Source organism: Takifugu rubripes, chromosome 20 (genome assembly GCF_901000725.2).
Source record: "Takifugu rubripes chromosome 20, fTakRub1.2, whole genome shotgun sequence".
Lineage (NCBI taxonomy): Eukaryota > Metazoa > Chordata > Actinopteri > Tetraodontiformes > Tetraodontidae > Takifugu > Takifugu rubripes.
Genome location: NC_042304.1, coordinates 3,834,213 through 3,856,712, shown reverse-complemented (window position 1 = coordinate 3,856,712; position 22,500 = coordinate 3,834,213). Strand labels below are relative to the sequence as shown.

General features: G+C 43.8%; 2 protein-coding genes across 12 annotated transcripts in view; both read right to left on the bottom strand.

Moving 5' to 3' along the window:
- gabrg3 (gamma-aminobutyric acid type A receptor subunit gamma3) overlaps positions 1-17,716 on the bottom strand; it is a 29,203-nt gene extending 11,487 nt beyond the window's left edge. For 2 of the 3 annotated variants that reach the window (XM_029827674.1, XM_029827677.1), the window contains exons 1-3: positions 16,931-17,515; positions 16,548-16,693; positions 3,985-4,052 (exon numbers count right to left, since the gene is read on the bottom strand). In XM_029827674.1, the coding sequence (XP_029683534.1) occupies positions 3,985-4,052; positions 16,548-16,693; positions 16,931-16,983 (267 nt within the window). In that variant the 5' untranslated portion in view covers positions 16,984-17,515. Of the gene's footprint in view, positions 1-3,984; positions 4,053-16,547; positions 16,694-16,930; positions 17,516-17,694 lie in introns of those variants that run through there. The other variant, XM_029827675.1, reaches the window with a different exon arrangement.
- A 2,273-nt stretch (positions 17,717-19,989) lies between these two features.
- gabra5 (gamma-aminobutyric acid type A receptor subunit alpha5) overlaps positions 19,990-22,500 on the bottom strand; it is a 38,114-nt gene continuing 35,603 nt past the window's right edge. For all 9 annotated transcript variants that reach the window (XM_029827668.1, XM_029827670.1, XM_029827672.1 and 6 more), the window contains one exon: positions 19,990-21,925. In XM_029827668.1, the coding sequence (XP_029683528.1) occupies positions 21,635-21,925 (291 nt within the window). In that variant the 3' untranslated portion in view covers positions 19,990-21,634. The remainder of the gene's footprint in view (positions 21,926-22,500) is intronic.

Sequence of the window (22,500 nt, the reverse complement as noted above, 5' to 3'; positions counted from 1 at the left end):
TTTCTTCTCTCTGGATATGGTGAAGCACCATTTAGGCCACTGCAACCAGTTTTAGATGAATTTGGAGGGGAAAAAAGGGCAAGAACATTCTTCAGCTGTTGACAAGAAAGGAAATCAAAGGAAATCCATCAAATCTCCACGGTCTCCAAGTCTGGTGGCCCAGCAGAGGCACCGACTGGTAGAATGTTGCCACAGATATTATGACCAATTTAGCAGATGTCCTCAATAACCTTCTGTTTATATATCAATACTATTCCTTTAGCAGCTGTTGATTATAATACAACTACCGGTATTCACATTAACCTATTTGCAGACACGTGTGCAGTCGAAAAGAGCTTTTAAACATTCCTCTTCCATTGTTAATGTGCGCTGAACTCTATTTTAGTAGCTGACTAAGGACCCACAGATAAAACCTCTTCTGTCAGCTCTTTAACAAGCACATGGAAGAATTTTCAGGTATGAAATAGTTACTATTGGAACATTTTCCACCCAAATCCTGCTCGCTAATAAAGCCAGATGCCATCCAGCCGCGATCGCTGCACCAAACACCTTTAATCTAGGGCAAAGGATGTATCTGCAGAGGGACGCAGTGCTTTACGATTATGCAGCATAATGCATAAATAGTACATCCGACAGTGCTGCATGCATCCTTTACTCTGAAACAGGCAGCCACGTGCATTTACCGGCTGCTCCCGAAAGGAAAACAAAGGTCACCGGAGCGCTATGATACAATAAAAGCTAATGTGCCGTTCTTCTGGGACATATTGCTACAGCCCTAAACGTTTCTTTGTGGTTAGCCTCAAATGTCGAAGCTTATTACAACCTTCAGTTACAAGCGCTAAGTAAGCCCACCCAGAGAGTTTGTTGACATCACATTGTTCGTTTTTCTCATTAAGGTGTACCTCCAGTAATCTCACCCTGCTGCATGGACAAACATTCAAAGGAACGGTTCAAACTTAAGACTAAGAGCCAAACATTTAAATAAAGCTGCAATATTGAGAAGCATTATGAATTAATATTGCTGGGGGCCGACAGGAGCCACAGCCCTCAGGGAAACATGGTAATAAGAATCCAGGAATTCCGTGCGTGTGCAGGCAGCTCCCTCTCAGCAGGATAAGAATAGTGGCAGGGAACCAACTGGAACTGTTTTGTGGGAATTTAGAGAAACACCACAGTTTAGACGTTCCTTGAAACATACATGTAAGAGCATCACATCTACTTTGGAGATATCTTTGAAAAAAAAGGTCATGGAAATCCATCAATAGGTGGTGATAACGCTCCTTCAACCGTTCAGGGACCCAATAATTCCACAGCGGATTCAATAAAAACTTCTTCAGTCATGTGACCATGAATAAGTAAGCATCTTTAGATTTCCTTTAATTATTCTCTCAGTGATTGTCTGTGTGACTCACGCTGAAGATAAATTGAATTATTCACCATCCGTCTCCAGGAGAAGTCATGATACCCTGAATTAGACACTGTATTGCTCTGACGACACGATGAAGTCATGACAGCTGATATATGAGGTTTTTCTCCGCCGCTGAACATGTCACACATGGCGAGTCTGAAGCTTTAAGTGTGTGTCTCGTACTGTTGCCGGATGCAGTTAAAAGGAAATAAAAATGTAAATGAAATTCAAATTTAACCAACCAAATATAGCCTCTGCTCATATGTGATTTATATTATATGATGTGGTTTGATTTATATGAGTTACTGACTTTATAAGAGTTAAGAGTAATTATGTTGAATGATAGGGAAAACGTTGGTTAGGTGAAAGATCAAAGCAGCCCTAAAAAGTTGTTTTAAACTAGCTTGCTGTTGTTCCTCAGATGATCCCAGTTGTGCGGAACACTGTAAACTTCCAGTGCAGAACAGTACAATGACCCTGCGGGGGGGACACCGTCGCACACTGTAATTTATCATCCCAATCTAGCCAATGGAATCAAATCAAAGTTATCTGCAGAGGAATAAAGCGGAGGTGAAGGTGATCAGATAAGATGCCTACAAAAATGCTTTATCTGTTTGTTCTTTCAGAGTTGACTTTAAATCCATTTCCCCAGTTCAGCCGAAGGCCCCCCTCCGTCCCTCCCCCCCGCTGTCCATCGCTGGCACTTTTCGCCCCTCGCTTCCTGCTGTTTGTTCCAGTGTATTTCAGCTCCTTCATTTAACTAAAGAATCTCTTGTTTAAGGTCCGAAAACTCACATGAGCAAAAATAAAGACTAAAATAATTAAATTCACACTCACAGGTCACGTCGGCGAGGTGTGTCCGTTTACTCTCTGTGTGTTTCATTAGTTCATAATGGAGTTTTTTTTTCCCATGATGAATGACTTCATTATTCAGTGAACCTGTCTGGAGTCTAATCTGGATTAAATCTCTGGGATCTCTGAGTTCATAGCCCGTTTATATCCATCCTGATCGATTGGGTTCAGAACTCTCAGGTCTCCCTGCATCAGTCTGGTGTTTCCAGCTGTTCCGTATCCATTAGATAAAAATCATTTTTATAAAAAGCGTTGCGCCTTCAGTCTGATCTGACTTCTAAAGCTGTGGAAACCATTATATACATCATTATATACGCAACATCCACCGTTCTTACTTCCCCAAGAAGAATTTAGTTACTCTGCTTTGCCACTTGTCTTTAATCTAAAGCTCAATGGGAGGTTTTTGTGCAGCTATAAAGTTAAAGGTCGTGCTATACAGTTAAAGGTCTATAGTCTCTAGTCTATAGTCTCTAGTTCAGTGTGTTTCTATGGTTTCAGACTATAGTATTTCATCTGGAAACATGAAGGTCGCCACAGAATAAGAAAATATTCCCTTTGAAAACTGGTATTGAAATACACCAGAAAAAGGTTACATTTATTGTATTTGTGTGTGTGTGTGTGTGTGTGTGTGTGTGTGTGTGTGTGTGTGTGTGTGTGTGTGTGAGGGGCGCTTTCAGAGAGATGGGGGAGCATAGGCTCTTTTGCAGATGGCATGAATCAGTCGCCACTCTGTTGCCAGCACTCTGAGGTGGCGATACTTCCGCCCAAGGATTTCACACTTGGACCTTGAACTTTTCCATGTTGGGTTTGAAATAAATTTTGAGAGCTTTGTTCTATCGGATCTGTCACCTTGGGCAGCACACTTGTGGTTCTGGGGGAGGGGGGTGAGTTTGATAGTAACTCTGGTACTGGTGCCTGCAAAACTAGAAATATAGAAATTCATTTTTTTAAAAGTACAAAAAATGTCGGCTGATTATTCTAAAAGCAACGGAATACTGAAAAATAAATAAAATAATCTGAATACACATTAAACTCCCCCCATTTTATAGACATTTACATTTGAAGTCATCACTCTTATTTCTATAGATCTTGAGTCTCTGGATGAATTATGGAAACGGCCTCAGTAACATTGATTAAACAGGTTTACGCCTCGAACAGGGAGAGGCAGGTTTACGCCTCGAACAGGGAGAGGCAGGTTTACGCCTCGAACAGGGAGAGGCAGGTTTACACCTCGAACAGGGAGAGGCAGGTTTACACCTCGAACAGATTGGAAATCCACTGCAGGTCACTTTGTGACTATGTGGTGACCATGGCAACCACTGCGTGCACTGCAACTCGCCAGTAGAGACACATGTGTGACTTAGTTTTAGTACTAACACATCAATGGCTGATTAGCCTGAGCTACCACAGCGGCAATATGAGCATGTTTTGGAGCAGGTTTTGGAGAGGTGGAAAAAGGAATCCCTGATGGGGTCAATTATGGGATGCACGGACATATATGTCACAGTTGGATGGCTTTATTCATTATCATGACTATAGTGATGCTCTCATCAGAAGGAATGTTAATCAGATTGAATGTATTTTAATGGGTAAAAAAAGCTGTTTGAGATCATGTGACATTGGAAAATAAGACGATGAATCTGTGCAGGCTGACATGTTGAAGTGAGTTTTATGAGAAGTTAGAGCATAATCACCAAAGGAAGAGGATGAAGTGGTCAACTTACCATATTTATCGACGATACTGGTCCAATGCTGTTTACAAATATGTCGACATCTACAACAGTGGGTTTAACTGTAGAAGGGGGGGAAAAGAAACACAAATCATTGATAGGCACTTTACATTCAGGCTCCACACTGGATTCTTTTCAAGCCCAAGAGAGGCAAAATGAAGCTGGGTCAATGTGACGCTGTTCTGAAGCCTCTGAAGAGTGACTGGTCGAGCTCATCGATCCCAGCATCTTAATGATGAGACCACATGGGTTTTTATCACCAAAGCAACTGTAATCCCCCATATCCCTGCTTGTTTCCAAGGCTGCAGACGACGGCTGTTTACCTGCAGCGCTTCTTTCTGTAAGGCCCCCCGGTGGTCCAGGTGGGATTTCCGGAGATTTAGAAATCAAAATAAAAATCAAGCATCAATTAGATGCGTCAAACTGTAGATGAAGTAGTTGCAGTTGCTGCCTGCACCTGCACCTTCCCTGCAAGAAAGCTAATTTTGTCTCGGCCAATTAGGCCTACATTTGCATGATAGACACGTGCAGCTCTCCTGTTAATGGCTATGGAGACCTCCTTGTAAGGCAGATTTTAAAGAGAACACGCTGCGTTCTGCTGGAGTCGAGTCTGGTTTCAGAGCTGTAGATGCAGGGTTTTAATGCTGTCTGTGCGCATTAACAATCAGCATCTTCAGCGACACAGAGTCATTTGACCTAAGAACAAGGAAGACATCAGGCAGGGATTCACCTGCTGGACAACAACGCACTCCTGCTGTTCCCCACTCGATGGTAACAGACTGTGTCATCACTCTATTAAGATAAAAGCTTGTTTAGCTCGACATGTGGATTCCACGTCTGCAGATTCACATTTTATGAATGAACAGCTGTGTTATAATCATGATGATTCATTCGGACATCGACGGGACACCAGGACCTGCTGTGGACGTTGGTAATTGATCAGCGGGAATAATGCCTTTCAGTTAACACCTGCCAACCGGCTCCACTGACCAACTCAGCTCTGACTTTGTAAAGCACCTGGAGACAATTTTGATTGTAACAGATGGACGTAAATAAAGACGGATTGAACGGGATTTAATTGAATTCCCTCGTAGCAACAGGTTCCTTCGCAGCAACAGGCGAGTTCAGAAACGGACCTGTTTAATTTGGACTTGAGGACGTTTCATTTCTCCATGAGTCTCCCGGCTCTGCGTTACTGAGGAAGGAAAGAGCATATTTCTGCTTAAAATACAATCACGGTGAAATTGTACAAATATCGGGCAAGAGTGTGTTGAAAAGAGCCCTGATTGAATAGCAGGTGATCCCTGGCAAAACCTGATCCCTGAGGAGAATATCCAATCGCAGCTTAGAAACTGTAACCAGGGACGGCAGGTGTCCATGTTTGTCTGTAACTGGACCATTTTTTTTTAAGCGGTGTCCTTTGTGTGGAGGCGTATGCGTCAATCGGCCTTTGATAATGTTGAGCTACAAAGTATTTTCTGATATAATATAATACATATAATGTGGTTGGAGACACTTAGTTAGTTAGTAAAATGGCTCTGATGTGAGTTATCCTACTGTGGTGGATCAAAGATGATTACTTTATGGATATTGGGAGGATTTTAGTCCAAATGATGGCGCAGCTCTAACTTCCACATGATCGTGCCGGTGAATGAGGTCAGTCTCTCTCTTCTCTTTCACACTCTGCCTCATTGTTCACTGAGGCATTAAAGAAGTCAAAGCAAATGTTCAGCCAACTTTTCAAGAAAGGAGCCACAGTGATGATAGAGAAAGTCAAAATGCTGCTGCAGAAGAAGTGGAACACGGAGATGCGCACCTCCTATAGTGTGTAGCTCCTTATGATCTCTGCAGGAGAACTCTGCTGCTGACAGATCTCCATCCTCTTTAGCTTTGCACCCTCAAACTGGGCTGATTGAGATATGATGGCCACCAAAAATACCCCAAAGTCCATGTTGTCATCATCTCTGAGAAACTATAGGGAAGTCTGGCCGTGATCCATCCATCATTCCATTTGTCTATCCATCCATTCATCCACCCACCCATCCATCTGTGCAACCTAAGTATAAGTGTGCATGTGTCTGCGTGTGTGAGTGTGTGTCCAAATGTGACTACCAAAATCTGCATTCTACTGGCAAAAAGAGGACATTTTTGGCAAGAGAGGATGTTTAAAATGTGTTTTTAAGATTGGGGTTAGACTTGGGTTTAGTCAACAAAAGTCCTCATGGAGATAGAAGTCCAAGGATGAGTGTGTGATAGGAAGAGAAAGATCCTCAGCTCCTTTGTTATGACACTTGATCTGTAGCTCTGAGAAGCTTCCATGTCTCTGTCTGCACCCAGGTTGGAGTCCACCTGCAGTAAATGTAATTGGCTGGACACACCTGTCTGCAAAGGTCTCAGTGGACACTAATCCTGAGGTCAAAATACTGACTCCAAGCTCAGGGACAGGATTTCATAGAGGCACTGAGCTACAGAGAGCTTCAAAAACAGGACGATATGGACTCCTCATTCTGAAATGTTTGGAAGGAGCAGAGACAAAACTGATATCTGGGCAAACAGGCCCTTTTACGAGACATGAAGAGGGACCCAAAGAAGATCAACCGGGCCAAACACCACCTCAGCTCCATTACTTTGGAGGAAACCAGGCATGGCTCATTCGCTGATCAATAGCATCCCTACAGGGCAGCATTGTGCTGTGGGGAGTCTTTCAGGAGTGTGAATGCTGTCCCTAAACTGTCAGAGTGGCTTGAGAGAACGTGTCAGAATATCTCAAACGTCACACCTCAAACATGGTAAAGAAGGAGGAATACACAACTAACAGGGGTGTCACACATTTCAGTATTAGCCAATCAGATCAGTTCTTCCTGTTTAACTTAGGTCCAATTATAATATCGGGTGTATTATGTTGTCAACAACAAGCATTTGTTGCTATGGTAATAACTGATGCCTTATCTCATAAACTACAACCACACATTATCATCATCATCATCATCATCATGGAGTCACCAACATGCAACTGTAGTGTGTCACACACACAATCACACGGGTGCACATCCACAAAATAGACCTTACAAAAGAGAAGAAGTGAAGCTGTTTCATATTTGTGCTGTATTTGTTGGCTTCACGTGTGGGTTGTACACAGCTAAAAACAAGTGGAAACGGAGCTGTATTACATCACTTCCTTCATCACACCGTAGTAATTGTGTGGCAGCCTGTAATTGGGCACCTGCCTACGGTGCCACTTACCAGCAGTTGGGTTGTGACCATTCATTCAGTGAACTGGGGACAGCAAAACAGATATATAATATAATATAAACTGAAAAAGAATTAGTAGTAAGGGGGCTGTTTTTCCTGTGAACTCATGGGTGAAACGCTCGGGGTGGTTTCTTCTGAATACGCCGCTCAGGACGTTGTCTCGCTTGCTAACAATACCGTCGAGGCAGTTGTAGCATCGTTAGAAGTTTTAAATAGTAGCAGAAGGACAGGCGGATGGTGACAGAGGCTGTAATCTGCTCTGCAAGAGCAAATGAGTACTTGAGAAAATGGATATCTAGTGAGGGAAGCCTTGACCTCCAGTGAGATTTACACCTTATTAAGGCAGAAAGGAGAAAATGATAGGGTCTACGGAGGAGTCGGCTAAGCTCTTCCCTGCTTTTGGACGACTCCACCTGAGCTGATGCACAGTTGCTGCTGGTGATGACGCAGGAAAACCAGGAGGCACCAATATCAATTAAAATGCATTTTTTTACTGATTAATTAAGCAGTAAAATCAATATTCTAATGCCTGATGCCATTGAGAGAATATTGCTGCTTTTCTCTGTCGAAGAGACCTAAACAGCACATTTATCTGTCTTTAATGAGGGTTTTTCAAAGAGAAGTGAAAGTGGGTGGATGAGACTAATCAAACTAATCAATTCTTCTGTCATTTATCCAACGCGGTTCTGGATTTTCCCACCGCATCTCCACCCAATAGCGGTTCAGAAAGATGATCAATGTTTGCCTTTCAGTCGTCCCTTGTCTCTGATCAACATCACCAAAATGGCGTAAACGACTCACTTTATCCTCGAATGGTTAATGGTGAGGGGCAACGTGTTGCTAGAGGATTCTATTATAAACCTAATCATTGCACATTATCAGTGACACAACACAATCACAAAATACTACAATTACATGAAGCATCTGTGCCGGCTATGCTTTAACCAAATTTGCATTTAGTTTGGTGGAGATTGGATCATGATTAATGATGTCTGGATATCTCATTTGTTCCAGATATCTCATCTGTCCAATAATGTGCCTATATGTTTCACTGTAATAAGTGTCTACGATGGCAAAACAGTCAAAAAAATCCCCCAAAATCCATTCAACCCCCCCCCCAAAACAAAACCCCAGCATGTGCTCCCCTGCAGTCGTGGCGGCTGCACATCTCTGGCGACTCATTAATCTCATGGCAGGAACCCCCGTTGACCCAACTGCAACGAAGGGAAGTCGCAATCTATTCTCAGTCGGCATCTATATATCCCGAGGACGTGAACTTCCCTCCCTGTCCGGGCTCATTACCAGAGGAAATGCCAAAGGCCCTGAAATATTCACAAAGCAGAACAGATTATCTCCCTCTGGCTAACTGTGCCACGGCAATCGTCTTTCACCCACAAAGCAGCGCGACACCAAAGTTACGTTATTACTGAAGCGCCACCGCCAACTCTTTCTGCCCGCTCGAAACTCAAAACTGGATCATTCTAGTCAAACCTGTGGAAGCACTTTTGAAGGTTCTTATTTTTTTTTTAAAAAAAGCCTGGATCCCCACGAGGCCAACGCGCAGCAGTTCTGTCACTTATATCGCAGATGTGCAGTTTCTTGGATGAAACTATCAGAGAAATTCAGCTGCTCATAATTTAGGACTGGAAAGTGCTGCCTGTGCAGCGGCATGTCGACTGGAACAGTCAGAGCTGGGGGGAGGGGGGTCCCCACATACTGTGGCAAAATTCACAAAAATCACAAATAGATAAGAATTTCTTTAGGATTTTTTTTATCACTTCATGACAGACAGTCACATCGACTTAATCGAACCTGGAGCAGGGTAATTACCACAATTATTGGTCTTTATCAAAGTTGTTTGTTTTTTTGAAGTAGTAGAAGCAAGTCCCCGTTTACAACCGTTTACACCTGGAGTTGAGAATATGAGAGAAGATCATCCTTTATTCATCCCACAATGGGGGCCAGCCTCTCCTTGTCCAGGCCAGACCAAATCCCAGAAGATGGCTGACACCACCGGAGAGTCATAGAAGTTCTTCAGGAGTTCTCACTGGACCTCGGGCTCCAGCAGAAGGGTTCTGCCCTGGCCCTTCTTGTGCAGGGCATGTGGGTAATTGTAAGCGGTGACTCTGTTGATTTCCATGCCCCAGATATCCACCAGTGCCGGTGGGGCTCGTCGCCACAAACGTCTCTGTATTCCTAGTCGTCTCCAAGGCCGACGATAGCAGAGTCACCCGAGAACCTTTGTTGTCAAGTCAAGATGGCCGAGGAACTAGAGCTCTTCCCTGTGGTGCACCGGTGCTGCAGAAAAACGTGTTAGACCACAGCGCCTCCTCCTTCAGCTCACCTCCCAGCAGAGGGAAATATCTAATTCTAGAACCTGATGGCCCGGACGGATCTGTACGATGCTAAAAAAATGTTATTTTGTTCTACAAAGTGCTCTCTTGCAAAAAGAACATACTGGTCCAGACTGCTACTATGATCAGCATAGCTTTAGCTTTCTAAAAGTACGGCTGAGTCTGGAAATGGGAAGAAACTGCGCAATTATGGTTCTGCTGGTTCTGCTGGACCTCCTGTTACAGAAACTGGAACATACACTGCTCAAAAAAATTAGAGGAACACTTCAAAAACACATCAAATCTAAATGGGGGGATAATGATCTTGAATATCTTTCCTGATAAAAAGTAGGTGATGTATTAGTAACAAAATTATGCCACATAATTTGATAGAAATGAAAATGATCACCCTATAGAGGGGGGAAATCTCTGTGAGGAATCTTGGAGTAACCTTTGACCAAAATCTGTCCTTTAACTCACAACTGTCTCTAGAAGTGCCTTTTTTCACCCGAGGAACATCACAAAGATCAGGAAGCTACTGACCCACCATGATGCTGAAAAGTTAGTCCATGCATTTGTTACTTCCAGGCTGGACTATTGTAATTCTTTATTATCAGGGTGTCCAAACAACTCTTTAAGAAGCCTCCAGCTGATCCAAAATGCTGCAGCCAGAGTTCTGACAGGTATTGACAAAAGAGATCACATTACTCCTGTAATGGCATCTCTTCATTGGCTGCCCATTAAATTTAGAATAATTTTTAAATCCTTCTTTTGACCTACAAGGTCCTCAGAAGCCTAGCTCCATCCTACCTGGAGGAGCTAGTGACACCTTACCAGCCCAATAAACCGCTCTGCTCTCAGAATGCTGGTCTACTTGTGGTTCCCAGAGTCTCTAGGAGTAGAATGGGGGGGCGAGCATTTAGCTACCAGGCCCCCTGCTATGGAACCAGCTTTCTGTCCAGGTACGGGAGGCTGACTCCATCTCTACTTTTAAGATTAGGCTTAAAACCTTCCTCTTTGAAAAAGCTTATTGTCACTAATTCTGTAGTTCCAGTTACTATCATAGACAGACAGATTATCATACTTAGGGGGTCGTGTAATCATTAGGTTAACATCTTAGTTATGCTGCTATAGGCCGAAGCTGCCGGGGTCCAGAAACATGATCACCTGACAGTCCTCTGATTGATTGATTGATTGATTGATTGATTGATTGATTGATTGTATTAAGTAATTTACGTGCTCACATTGGGCTTTTTTCGCTTCCCTGCTGTTTTTGTTGAAGCTCACAGCAGTGGGGTTAGAGTTTTCCATCCCAAAAATTACAGATGGCAGCTTTAACTGCACCCGGAACAGGAACAACTGGACAAAACGTTGAACGTGCAGCTCCGATGAATTGTTTTGAAAAAGAAAAATGTGCGAATATTGAATCAGTGGTTGTCGACTGGCGAACCGAGGCTGACAGATCCCGGCAGTATCTTTTGTGACCGACTTGCTTCTGAGTCGAGGGCCCGAACAAAAGCTTCGAGTAGGACCATTAAAGAGCCGACACAGTCCTTCAATGGTTTCCTTCACTCACCTTGTTGAAAACCTAGCATATTCCTGTGTGCCAGCCATTAGCGCTTCTGTCACGCTGTGATTCCAGCACAAATATCCATCCATCCATCCATTCTCTACCGCTTATCCAGGGTCGGGTCGCGGGGGCAGCAGCCTAAGGAGAGAAGCCTAGACTTCCATCTCCCCAGCTACTTCCTCCAGCTCATCCGGAGGGATCCCCAGGCGTTCCCAGGCCAGTCGAGAGACATAGTCTCTCCAACGTGTCCTGGGTCTTCCCGGGGGTCTCCTACCGGAGGGACATGCCCTAAACACCTCTCCAGGGAGGCGTCCAGGGGGCATCCTGACTAGATGCCCAAGCCACCCCATCTGGCTCCTCTCAACGCGGAGGAGCAGCGACTCTACTCCGAGCTCCTCCCGGATGGCAGAGCTTCTCACCCTATCTCTAAGGGAGAGCCCAGCCACCCTACGGAGGAAGCTCATTTCAGCCGCTTGTACCCGTGATCTTGTTCTTTCGGTCATTACCCAAAGCTCATGACCATAGGTGAGGGTAGGAACGAAGATCGACCGGTAAATCGAGAGCTTCGCCTTTCGGCTCAGCTCTCTCTTCACCACTACGGACCGGTGCAGAGTCCGCATTACTGCGGACGCCGCACCGATCCGCCTGTCGATCTCCCGCTCCATTTTTCCCTCACTCGTGAACAAGACCCCGAGGTACTTGAACTCCTCCACTTGGGGCAGGATCTCCTCCTTGACCCGGAGAATGTCACCATGGCCTCGGATTTGGAGGTGCTGATTTTCATCCCAGCCGCTTCACATGCGGCAGCGAACCGAACCGTGATAGTTGGAGGTCACGGGCCGATGACGCCAACAGGATCACATCATCCGCAAAAAGCAGAGACCCGATCCTGAGGTCACCAAACCGGATCCCCTCAACACCATGACTGCACCTAGAAATTCTGTCCATAAAAATTATGAACAGAATCGGTGACAAAGGGCAGCCCTGGCGGAGACCAACCCTCACCGGAAACGAGTTCGACTTACTGCCAGCAATTCGGACCAAACTCTGGCACCGATCGTACAGGGAGCGGGCGGCCTGTAGCAGCGGGCCCGACACCCCATACTCTCGGAGAACCCCCCACAGGACCCCCTGAGGGACACGGTCGAATGCCTTCTCCAAGTCCACAAAACACATGTGGACTGGTTGGGCAAACTCCCGTGCACCCCCGAAGACCCTGCTGAGGGTGTAGAGCTGGTCCACTGTTCCGCGCCCAGGACGAAAACCACATTGCTCCTCCTGAATCCGAGGTTCGACTGTCCGGCGGACCCTCCTCTCCAGTACCCCTGAATAGACCTTACCAGGGAGGCTAAGGAGTGCGATCCCCCTATAGTTGGAACACACCCTCCGGTCCCCCTTCTTAAAAAGAGGGACTACCACCCCGGTCTGCCAATCCAGCGGCACTGCCCCCGATGTCCACGCGATGTTGCAGAGTCGAGTCACAAATATCCTCAGGTGGTCATCAGGGAGAGACTTTCTGTTAGTGAGCTGCCAGCGTGCACGCCAAAGGTCACACGTACTCTTTTGTAAACTTGTCATCGAGAGTGAGGCCGCCTGCTCGATGGACAGGAGTGACGTTGGACGATGTTGGAAGCTTAAAACGTAAGCTGCCTGTGGAATAACGGCATCCGTCACAAACGGATCCCCGCGCTGCTGGAACACATGGCAACATAAGGAAGTGGAGCACAGAATCGCTAATAGAGCCCTCGTTACCGTCAACAGCACACGTTCAGTGACATTTGATTCGTAACATCCCATCATGTGGAAAGAAACTCCTCCTGTTTGAGCAGGAAGGCCATCACAGCAATAAGGATCAAGTCAAATGATCTTAAGGTAGTGTTAAAGCAGCAACTGCTGTTGAGTTATCGGGAGTTTGTGACAGAAAAGACTGCTGTTTACCATCCTGCTCATTACTAATAAACTCCAAAAGGTAATTTATTTGTATGAACAGGCCCCACTGATCTCTCTCTCAAACAGACAAACGGGCACTTTGGGGAGAGGTTTAGTGAAAAGGTGACTGAATTTCTAAATCAGAAAGTTACAGCTTTCTGTCTTTAGCAGCTCAGGAATTGGTTCATCCTCCACAACCGGCCTGAGATTTACTCTCTTTTGATTGAGACACAAGCTTTTCTAAATTCTACGAAAGACATTTGTTTCCATCACGGCTGAATTAATGGGATGCATCAGCTGTAATCAGGTTTTTATTTTCCGTGGTTGTTTTGATAATCGGCCCTTCCATCTGGTTATTACATGTTCCTCTTTTGAACACGTTTCAAAGTCTGATGCTCGGCTGATTTGCTCCAGATTGACCTGAAGTTGTTTTCTCCCTCGACAGGACTAATTTCTCTGCCATTAGCAGGATTGGATAATTGTACCATGTGATCCGACTGGTCTTTCAAGGCTCCACAAATCAGACCGAATATAATAATCTACTAAAATCAGCCGAGGCCTTAAATCAGTTTGCTCTCCTTTAATCTGTGAGTATTTCCTGCAGCGCTGATGCTTCCACAAAAGTAACATACGCTACATAAAATAAAAGGAACATTATTTCTTTTCCCTACTACGAGGCCGAAAAAATGTAAATTGATTAATATTTTTCCCGTCAGTATATTATGCTGCATTCACATTTAAGCGAGGTCCTTAAAATATATCAAAACTACCACAATGAGGAAGAATTTTCACATTAATGTGCTTTAATGAAACATTTTGGCGGTGAATTGAGGGATATTGCCACATATTTAAGACCTTTAGATGCTGTGAGATGTGCAGGTGTACAGGTGAGGAGGACACCCACAGGTGAACGCCATTGTGTCCACGGCCCACTTCTGAATGCGCCCCACTCTCATCCTGCGTACATAATAGAATTTATTCGCTCCATGACAACAGGACTCGGTATCTATAGTAACAGCTGTAACAAATGCTCAAGCCACATCTGGGTGTCTGACAGTGCTCCAGCGCTCCTTTCACAAACTCCTCGTAATAACGCGTGTTATTACACTGGGTTTGGACTCAGTTCAGTGTATTTTGTACTAGTTTTGTTCCTGCTGTGCTGTTTTCTAAATTATTCAGTTTTGTGGGAAGCTTCTGTTCTGTTGAGGGCTAAATGTGGTGTTCTCTTCTCCGTGGTCAGTTCCTTTGTTATTCTGCCTGTCTCTCCTTTTGAGGCTGGTCCTGTCTCACCTCCTGCTGTTTAAATGCCTCTTTCACATCTCTGCTGGTGTCTAGGTGTCACCTCCAGTGCTGGGGCATCACTTCCTACTCTAGTTTTTATCTATCTCCTTGTATTTCATTGTTTCATTTGCTCTCACGATACAGTTTTTAATTATATTGGGTGTAGTTTTGTGTGAATAAACCGAATAGTGAATAAAGCTTGTTGCTTTCCCTTTTGGTCTAACATCTTCCTCACTCAGAGTGTCACTAACTATTAAAACTCATTTAAAGAATGAACCTAAACTAGCACACATTCCAATCAATCTCATTATATATCTGGTTGCATATTTTAAATAGAAATCACCTTTAACAAAACCGATGAGCTTTAGCTCATCTTGACTCAAAATAAACCTGAAATCTCAAGTGTTTCTGCTTCCAGGAGCCGTATATGTATATCATTTTTGCCATCGTGACCACATCAAAAGGGTGCCCAGGGTGCATCTTCACCTGCGAATATTTCTCTTCAGATTCAGAAGTGGCCACTGGGCTGCTTGTGGCGTTTGACTTCAGTCGGAGCATCAAGTCTTGCAGCCGTAATCTGTGTGATTGATTTTCTTAAATCTTTTTTTTTTAAAGAAGATTTGCAGGAGTCTGTTAGTGCCTGCTCCCAATCTCCTCAGAATCTGTTAGGATTGAAAAACTCAAGTCTTTGATGAGCAGGAATCCTGTGGACTGTGCGTAAATTTCTGCTCAGGGCCACTTTAAATTACTTTAATTGCCTCTGATGGCCTTGTGGCGTCCAAACCTAATTTTATTTATTACCCGGATTGGAGAGATGAAGGTTTTGATGATAGGTTTTCACTATTATCTCCTACTGAAAGATGTGGTAGAGAGATACTGTATAGAAAGTCTAGCCTGGCAGCAGCATTCTGGGGCCAATCCACGTGGACACCCGTGGCATCTATCTCCTAATTAAATCTTAATTTTATTTTCCCCTCAAAGTCAGGAGCAAATTTGATTGTCACCAATTAATTTCTACCTACGCTTTCATATTTGGGACATTTCGGACCTTGTATTTTCAGGTAATCAGAGACTATTTTACTGGCCGAAAATGGATTCTGATTTTTAAAAAAAGGGGTAAGACTGAACTGGGGGGGGTGGGGGGGGGTTCCAGTGGACAGAGCTGAGCTGGACCATGGAGGAGCATCAACCCAGCCGGAGGGCGGCATTCTGCACCGTGCTCGGAGGAGCAGGACGGCAGCATTACAGGGTACAGGGCAAACAGGGAGTCCCTGCAGGCACCACCAATACACACACTCCTGGGTCACGCTGAATTGATGTTGAAGCCAGGCCTCCGTGATTTGGCCTCAGTACAATAACCATTTTCTGCCCTTCTGTGGGGGTACAGATTTCTGTTATGAGACTGGGTCTCCCAGTGGGTTTTGGTTCCGAAAGAACGCTCACTAAATGCAATATACTGCAGCTGACCACCAGGTGGAGCACAAGTTACACTGCCTTCACCAACACAGCCTCACACCTTTCAAAGGTCACTTTTTATGCTTCACAAAGGCTAAATAATATACAGCATGCTTGGGACAAGACCTATATTCTATATATCACCGACAGCAACAGCTCTCAAGTGAGAAAGAGAGGCAGGAATTGAATGATGCAGCAGGCTTTTTTTTCTCTTTTATACTCTCAGTGATGTGAAAAATGCCACTGGCAAGAAGAATCAGTGGATTCCAGGAGTGCCTGTGTCTCCCTCCGCTTTCCACCTCCAAATATCATTCATTTTCATCAGGATTGGCTGATGGGTGTTCTACATCTTGGTGTGACCGGTGACATTCTGGAGGTCAGGAAGTAACGAGCCGCGGCTAAAACCACCGATATTCACCTTTCTTGGAGTGAATATCCTGCTGAATTTTTGCGTGTTCACACACACACACACACACACACACACACACACACACACACACACACACACACACACACACACACACACACACAAAGTGCAGTGATGTCACCTCATTCCTCACATAGCAGCTCTTCCATTGTTTTTCTATCCCTTTATTATTCTTATTGTTGACCCCTGGGATCAGTGATTAACGCAGACGTCTCAATTACTCGAGCTGAAGGTTGCGATCCGTCATCTTTACATTCCTAAATGTCATCAATTCTGCAACAACAGTGAATGAGCCAAGAGAAGCAGTTACCTCCAATATCCGGTCGCAGTTTCTTATCATACTCTTTTAATAGATTGTTGAGGATTTCGGTGGTGTCCGTGTCCTGTGATTTAGGAACGAGCATCTGGTTCACAATGACATCCTCGTACTCCTCTTCATACTCGATTGACAAAGAGCTGTGTAAAATTAATTTAAAAAAAAGGGAAGGTTGAAAATAGCACTACTGGGGCAGTGCATTGTATATGTATGCATGCAAACATTAATACTATAGACACTGAATTTAATTGAATGGATATTGCATCGCAGAGAGTTCTTCAGGCAACTTAATGTCTATAGGTAACAAGTGACGAGAAGTTCCCTGAACGCATCACAGCATCATTTAGCCGACTGTAAAATAAACGTGCGCCGCTTACCGTGTGTAAAAGGCAGATAGGAGCACGATAAAAGCCAATAATCTGGTTGACATGGTTCTGCGGGGTGACAACAGTGAGCGGCGTTGGAGACGTCTCTGGAACGCGCGTTTCCGTGTGCGGACGCGGCGGTCACAAGTGCGCGGATGAAAAAAGAAGCTTCATAGTTTGTAATCCAGCAGGGATGTCGGGCATTGTTGAGTCAGAGGACCGTAAAAGCCCTCCTTCACAGGCGGAGGCTTGTGGAGTGTGGACGCGGACGGTGCTCCGCAGGTGCGCACGCTCCAAAAGAAAGAGCCTCCAAATCTCCGACGGGTTAAAGTCTGCGTCACTGCACTTTCTCCTGGACTTCTGGCATTCCTCAGGGCAGCAGCCACATCACTATAAACTGTAGAACCTGTATTTATAGGATTATTCTAGCATGAGGAAAGGTTAGTTGTATCATTTATTTCAAAACATTTATGTCACACGTGTAACAAAGGTAAACTTCGTGCATCCTTTATTCACTTGTTTATTAATGTCTATTGTCGAGAAGTGTGGCTTGTATTTTGCTGGATATGCTGTTAAATAAAGACATTTGCATGACATGAATTAAAAACAGCATAAATGAATATGTGGAGTCCTTTTTAATTCAACTCTTTCTCCACCACAAAAAAGGCTACAGCCGTCATCGTGTGCCAAATCCGCAGAACTTCCGTTGGAATAAAAGCTGTGCAGTCACGGTAACGGGTTCGAGAGGTCAAGTGCATCTTATGCTCCGTGTTTACCTCTCCAGCTTTTAATGAAGCAAGTGTCGGAGCCCAATCCTCAGCGGCCGCAACCAGCCGGAATTTCTGTCCTCCCAAGCAGAAAATGTCTTTTACTAAAGTAAGTGGGAACGAGCTCTCAGTAGGTATCTTGCGTAGCGAAGTGCTCGTTTTCTTAACATATTTTTTACTTTGTTTTACCAAATATAATTTCTAAGAGACGTAGAGAGACCTCCTGTGATGATCCTCTGACCTCTGCGTGAGGCTGCCGCTGCCGCTGACTACTGGCCCCCTCTGCTGGCTGCACAGAGAAATGCAGCCATTACTTGGAGTGTAAATGAGAACAAAACACAACCCAAACATTTAAAAAAATGTCTGATTAACTAAATTGCTGTTTGTGCTCATAGATTATGACTGCAGGCAAAATAAATTGTTTTCTTTCAAGATACTGTATGATCTGTAAGTATCTTTGGTGCTATATATACTGTAGCATGATGGACACCAGATGAAAGCCAGCATTTCCATTAGAATGTGTACCAAATAATACCAGCATGTGTACATTCAGAGACGTGCCACATCTGGACAGCTGTGCAAAATACTGTAAAAGCACAAAACAAGTGTTGACCACAGAAATATGCTGTCCTTTACTTTCCAGAATGATGTAATGTCAAGAGTGAGACGCGATATTAATTTGGGTTTAATTTTGGGTACTCTCGTGTGTTATTCAAGGACTGTAAATAGTCTTTTGTCTCTATACATGAAGGTACAACTTATGACAGACCCACGTGTTGATCATAATTAAAGATTTTATGTTCCTGCAATCTTGCATAAATTATGTCTGAGCATTCATTATTCTAGATGAAGATATTCTATGGTATTATAAAGACTGAGCAGGATATTGTGCTAATTAAAGGTCTCTCAGATGTAAAAGGAAAAGTTTTCAGATCATGAAAAAGTGCTATTTTAAAACCTTTTCGTCATTCAAATTGGTCAATTTAACATCCAGAGACACAGTTTCTTTCATTAAAGAGTAGATAAAGATTTACAGATGATTAAAAGGCTCCATTGCCAGCTTGATGAGACTTTTCATATCTTTTACTAAAAGTTTCTTTGTGGCTTCATCATTCTTTTGTTGCATTGGTATCACACTGATGTCATTTTTAAAAAAAAATCTCATGCAAGGTTAAACTCAGATTTCCAAATTATGAGAATGAGTTAATGAGATAACATTCTGTACATCTTTCATTCATTTATGCCAGTGATTATATAAGGTTCGTATGAGTAAAGGTCAATCACGTCTAAAAATAAACTAAGCTAAGCTCTTGATAAAACTCAGCACTAATTTATTAATGCTGCCTGTCTTTTGGCATTTTTATTTTTATACAAATATCAGTTTTTTCTTCATATGAGAAAATGGAAATATCATCAATGTTAATGGAACATGTCAGTAGAACCTTAAAGGAAATTTGTGCTTAAATTAACAAAATCATCATTTTACAAGACGATATGAAACTATCAGTCAGACTGAAATTTTAATAAACTGTTTTTCTACCAGCTGGAATATTTTCTGTCAGTTCCATCCTGTCGTCCTATGGCTAAACTTGCTCTATAGATCTTCCATCTGTAGAGTATTTTCCTAAGAAGTGCATGCGTACACTGCATTCGTCTCACGAACCTCCTTAAAATAAGAGAATCTAGGACACCGTGATTAGGCGGATCTATGTGTTGCGTGCAATAAGCGCATATAAAGATTCTGTAGGACTGGACTGTGTTGTTGCCCAATGGTGATGCATTCAGGCGCACACTCTGGTCCGTCTCTGCAGCTTCTTATACTGTGACTCATGTCACTGGGTGCTATCAGTGACAGCTTAATTTGGTGTAGAGTATGTACATGCTGAATGGAAAAAGCAACTTAAATGGAGCTAAATCCTTGACAAACAGATGTGAGCCAGATGTTGCCGCCACAGAGACCTCCAGGATGGATTTACCAGTGAACACAGCCGCAGCTTGCATGATCTGGATGTGCCTAAGTATAATCAAAGGGAAAACAGACCCTTGTTCCATCAGACAAGATTAAAACAACCTTTCATCACATCAGCTGCATTAATACATCTGCATTAATATCCTGTAGATTAAGACATTAGATGTCTTCATTTATTCGTTCCTGTTGGTTTTCATTTTTACCTCAACAAATGGCTCATTTTAACTGCAGCATTAGTCAGAGAGAAATGATTTGAATTCTTGTTGCGAGGGACTGAAATATTTAAATGTCACAAAGCATTTGACAAAACCTTTAATTACCACAGCAGACGCTCAAAGTTAAAGAGGCTTTATTTAGAATCAGGTAGGCGTAATAATTACTGTAAAAAAAGACAGGGGTGTTTGAAGGTTGCCGGCGCAACTCCGAGACCGGAGAGCGCTGTGCTTCCAAAGTGGGAGGGGGGAATCAGCAAGAGACAAATTAAGAGCGAAAAGAGAACAAAAGGATCAACTCTGGTTCAAATCTGGATAAAAAAACATCAATAAAATGAAGGTCAGATGATCACACTTTACCACAATGGAGATGGTGGTTTTTATAAGTCCTGTTTATGTTTATTGCTTCGCACATTTGCATTTTACAAACAGGTTTTATGTAAAATTTACATTCGCACAACTATGGGTCCGAAGGCGAGGAATCACACGTTCAGCTCGCATCCGAGCGCCGATCAAATCCTTGGAGAACATGGGGATCTGGGAATGTGCTGATCAAGCACATTTCAGAGGAAAAGGAAGAGCTGGTCAAGCGGGGGCATCGTGCATGTTCTTAGTGCCACACAGGTGGAGGATCTGCTGTTTAAATCCTCAGCCAACTTACTGACAGCCTGTTTCAGCCTTTAAAAACAAAATGGAAAAAAAAACAAAAAACCCTCAAACATGGACAAAAACATTTTCATCTCGGAATCTCACAGGGAAAAAAAACCCTCAATTTAATCATTTCTAAACAGGTAGACTCCCTTTTTCAGGTCTTTGTATTAATGGAAGCCGATTCTTGTTTGTCCGGCTCTGTTTACTCTGCGCGGGTGGTTTCAATCTTCTTACAAAACTCAGCCAAAGACAAAACAGCACTCAAATCATGCAACAAAAAGATCTAAATGATCTACTTTGTGTTGCCTGAGAGTCAAGAAGAAAATCTGAGGAGAGAAGAATGCAACCGCCAGGTCAGCAAACCGCCTTCTGAATGCAGACGTCCCTCTGACTGATGAGAGAAAAGTGATTTATCAAGAATAAGAGCAAGACATTAAAGAAAAAAGCGAAACATTCTGCTGAATATATATTCTGCTAAAACTGCACGGCTCTTGAGTTTCCTATGAAGCAGCACTAGACTAACTCTGTTCATGTAACACAGAAATGAAACTTAGTTGCTTCGTGATGATCTTCTACAAGCAGGCCATATATACATATATTAAACACGCCACAAAAAGGCATACGCACTATCCTGGGGCCCGAAAAACATTGCAGCAAAAAAAAATCTACTCTTAAATTCTAATTCATTCGAAAGCAGAAATCATGGCTTTATTGGAACCGAACAGCGGAGCTCAGTGGGTTCATCCAGGCCCCTGAAGGCAACAACATTAGCGCGGCGGCTCGAGAGAAGGAAGCGGCGTTGCGTCTGTCTCCTATTCACAGAAAACAGTAGTCTTAGAAAGGTAAAAGCTGTTTTTTTAGTAAGAAGAGTAAAAATGTTGTCTTGCATAGCATTTGGCCTCGCTGTACTGTCACTTATGGTTGGGGGGGGGGGCCAAATGCTAAAAAGGACCAGGACTTGGGGATCTAAAGTAGACGAACAATCGTATCGTGATCCTCGGGCCAGACGTGGCGACATTTTCCTGGATCAACGGACATGCGCGGTTATTCGATGGCCTACTGAAGAGCGTGGCTTGATCGCGCTCTGAGGTTCTCAAGTGTTCCGTCAGACCCGAGGTTACACGGCTCCTTTGATTACTGGCTCCCTGTTGAGATACGTGGCCCAGTACACCAGGTTGAAGGTCCCAAACAGCACGGGGAAGACTATCCTGGACATCTTGTCGATCTTGCTCACACTGTTGTAAGTCTTTTTGGGGTCTGGGGCTTTGCTCTCGGAGGGCTTGAGCTGCACGGCCGTGCTGTTTGAGATGGTGGCGATGGAGGCGTCCTTGGTGAGGTTGGTGGCGTAAGTCATGCCGGCCGAACAGCTGTTGTTGGGCTTTTTGGACAGAGCCAGAGGGTCCTTTTTCTGTGGGGGGGAAATAATCACAGTTGGACTCAAACAACAACACTAAGTTGGGCCTTTAAACTGCATCATTCACTGTCCAAAATTGCTCCCTATTCCCTATTCCCTAGATAGTGTGCTAATTAGGGAATACAGCGATTTGTAGGGCTGTCTGATTGTGAAGTGAGTGTCATTGTTCCCTCCTTGGTGAACTTAGTTTTCCCATAATGCATTGTGAAACACAGGGTACAGCCGATGGCGCCTAACAAAGCAAAGTATCCCATCATCCTTTGCGGATGCAGAGACACATTTGAATTTAATCACAAAAAATATAACACCATCATCGTCAGTCTCTCTGTATTCATTTAAAGTGCCCTCAGGGAAGGGGACGAGGCCTTTTCCAAACATGTAGTTGCCGTGACGACGTTTCAGGTGCGTGAGGGAGAGTTTAGGCACTTACAGATGCTTTTTGGGGGTAAATTCAAGAACCATTGATTTCAGCAGGGTGAACAGATTTCTTGCTAGAACAGATCTGATTAAATCGTGACATTGATGGTTCTGAAGCACGAGACAATCGTGCACTATAATAATCCCTAGAA